Source organism: Corvus brachyrhynchos, unplaced genomic scaffold, assembly GCF_000691975.1.
Source record: "Corvus brachyrhynchos isolate BGI_N302 unplaced genomic scaffold, ASM69197v1 scaffold245, whole genome shotgun sequence".
In the NCBI taxonomy this organism is placed as follows: domain Eukaryota; kingdom Metazoa; phylum Chordata; class Aves; order Passeriformes; family Corvidae; genus Corvus; species Corvus brachyrhynchos.
Genome location: NW_008238988.1, coordinates 6,093,667 through 6,096,674, shown reverse-complemented (window position 1 = coordinate 6,096,674; position 3,008 = coordinate 6,093,667). Strand labels below are relative to the sequence as shown.

Sequence of the window (3,008 nt, the reverse complement as noted above, 5' to 3'; positions counted from 1 at the left end):
GGCTCTGCACAAGTCCCTGACAGGAGGGGGCAGCCGGGGGGGTCGGGCTCTGCTCGCAGGGAACAGGGACAGGAGGAGAGGAAGAGGCCTTAGCACATGGGGAGGTTTAGATTGGATATTGGGAAAATTTCTTCATGGAAAGGGTTGTCCAGCCCTGGCACAGCTGCCCAGGGCAGTGGTGGAGTCCCCATCCCTGGAGAGATTTCAAAGCCGTGTGGATGTGACTAATGGGGACATGGAGCAGTGGTGGCCTTGGCAGACTCCCATGTTCATCGAGGGCTTTTCCAACCTAAACCATTCTGTGATTCCATAAAACACCCTTGCTGCAACTGACACAAGTTATCCAATACAATTACCCACGGTATCACTTTGGTCCTTGTAGTGGTTTGGTCCAAAACACTCGTTACTTACTTCTGTGTCTTTAAACTGAGCCATGGTAACCCATGGCAGTCCTTTACAGGTATGGTAGATGACAACTCTTCTGCCCCCTCCTCTTCCTGTAGGCCCAGCACAGGTTCCTCTGCCTCTCCAGTACTCCAGAGTCTCTCCTACTTCAGGTTTTCTTGCTACAAAACATCCATGAAATACATCTGGCTGTGAATTGGTCCTGCGAGCACGGGATGGTCTCCAGGGCTGTTTTAACATAATCACAGAATACCAGAATGGTTTGGATGGGAAGGGACCTTAAAACTCATCTCATCCCACCCCCTGCCATGGGCAGGGACACCTTTCACTAGCCCAGGCTGCTCCAAGCCCTGTCCAACCTGGCCTTGGACACTTCCAGGGATCCAGGGACAGGCACAGTTCCAGGACTGTGGGGTAGCTGCCTTCTCTCCAGATGGAAAATACCTGATATTTCATTCAAACGCTCATCTCCATCTCTCAAAGTACAGCTTGATTCCACAGAAGGCTCACAAAGCAACTCTTGAAAGAGTTGGATTGAAAGACTGCAGGGATTTAGACAGACAAAAAATGTCAGCTATTTTCTATAGTCCATTCTCAACTGCATAATTTATAATCACTCCTCTTCGGGGAGTGAGCTCATGGGTGAAGCTGCTGCTACTCTCTTCAGACAAAGATCTGACAGGTCTCAGCTATTTTGGCAGGAAATATGATTCATTTCTCGTCGCAGGCATACAGCTAGGTGCAAATTATAAGCCCAATTCTTACATAAGTACCTTCATTTGCTAAAATTACTGCTTATTCTCCTTCTAAGAAAACCTGATCTTGCCATTCAGCTCATGTCTCGCCACATAAGGGAAGGTGCACCTGGAGAAGGGATGTGCCCCTCGTCCAAAAATAGCTTTCTCTAAAGCTATGACCAAACAGGGAATGTAAAGCACACTCCTACAGCATCCTGCTGGATTTGGGGGCTCTCTTAGGTTGCCTGGAGCCTCCCACCAGAGATATAAAAGTATTCCAGTGTGAGCTGCAGCCTTGTGTTTCACTGAGCCATCTGTCTGGAGCTCTGGAAGCTATGCCCAGATCTTTGTCTCCGTCGCCTTCCGTGGCTTTGCTGGACATCACAGCAGCTGGAGAGTGACTGGAGAGAGCCCAGTGGTCCAGGATCAGCCAGCACATCTACCTGGATCCATGGAATTGTTTTGTTACACAGACAAACAGCTGATTTTCATGTGTGTCACTGCTCCACTGGCAAAACCACATCTCCAGAGACAGCACATTGCAGCTCTACCTGATGTATAGATCTACAGATAGTTTGTCTACTTCCCATGTTTTTCTTACCTCTTCCAAATGCTGACTCCTGCATTTTAACCACCATCCCAATGCACTGTCAGTACGTGGCTTCATTTTAAGAGTTCAGGACAGGTGCTGATCACTCTGTCACCAGTGAGAGAATACCTGGAGCTGTGTCAGGGAGGTTTAGGTTGGGTATCAGGAGAAGGTTCTTCCCCCAGAGGGTGCTGGGCACTGCCCAGGCTCCCCAGGGAATGGGCACGGCCCTGAGGCTGCCAGAGCTCCAGGATGCTCAGGGTGGGATTGTTGGGGCGCCTGTGCAGGGACAGGAGTTGGACTGGATGATCCTTGTGGGTCCCTTCCAACTCAGGACATTCTATGATTAATATTATCAATTATTGATGGGAATAATTGATGTCTTCCCTCCTAGATCCAACAGAAGTGTATGCCCTACTGTCACAAGAAAATCTTTACAATTACTTTCTGGTGCCCTTTTATAATATGCAAAAGTGCTCATTTCTCCAAGTTCTCCTATCTCTGAAGAGCTGTACCTGTTTACTTTTGAATTCCATTAATTCCAGCTGGACACAGAGTTCAGCTGGAACTGACCCAGTTGCTGATACAACAGTGTAAGAACTGGAACTGCCCAACTGTTTAATTAATATCAGCTACCGTTTCGTATCTGCTGTTTCTGGCAGGAGCGTGGCTTGTCTCACCTTCAGAGACAGGGAGTTCTGCTGTGGTTGTCATATCACAGAATCCACAGGATCATGGAATGGTTTGGGTTGGAAGGGACCTTAAAGCCCATCCCATTCCACCCCCTGCCATGGGCAGGGACACCTTCCATTATCCCAGGGTGCTCCAAGTCCCATCCAACCTGGCCTTGGGCACTTCCAGGGATCATGGGGCAGCCACAGCTTCTCTGGGCACCCTGGGCCAGGGCCTCAGAGTCAGGAATTCCTTCCCAATATCCCGTTTAAACCGGCCCTATGTCAGTTTGAAGCCATTCCCCCTTGTCCATCACTCCCTTGTCCAAAGTCTTAAACCCCGTCCCACTTTGGGACCCAGCTCCTCCTTCCCTTCTTGCCCTGCGGTCTGTGCTTAGCTCTCCTATTCTCGGTGCTTCTTTCCTCCTCTCGCGCACATTATTCACATCCTCCCGCATTATTCACATCCTCCCGCACGGTTTATTCCGCCTCACACCTCAGCCCGGCACTGCTGCCCAGCACCGGGGGCAGCGCAGTACTCTCCGTCCGCTGCCACCCCGACCCGCACCGGGTGCCGCCCCACACTTTGGACCCTCCTCGCTTCCC

At 50.4% G+C, this 3,008-nt stretch overlaps 1 protein-coding gene across 1 annotated transcript in view; it reads right to left on the bottom strand.

Annotated features, from left to right (window-relative positions):
• POLE2 (DNA polymerase epsilon 2, accessory subunit) overlaps positions 1–2,860 on the bottom strand; it is a 16,939-nt gene extending 14,079 nt beyond the window's left edge. Inside the window, exons 1-2 of the mRNA XM_017738809.1 lie at positions 2,783–2,860; positions 412–548 (exon numbers count right to left, since the gene is read on the bottom strand). Of these exons, the coding sequence (XP_017594298.1) occupies positions 412–548; positions 2,783–2,860 (215 nt within the window). The remainder of the gene's footprint in view (positions 1–411; positions 549–2,782) is intronic.
• Between the last annotated feature and the right edge of the window lie 148 nt (positions 2,861–3,008).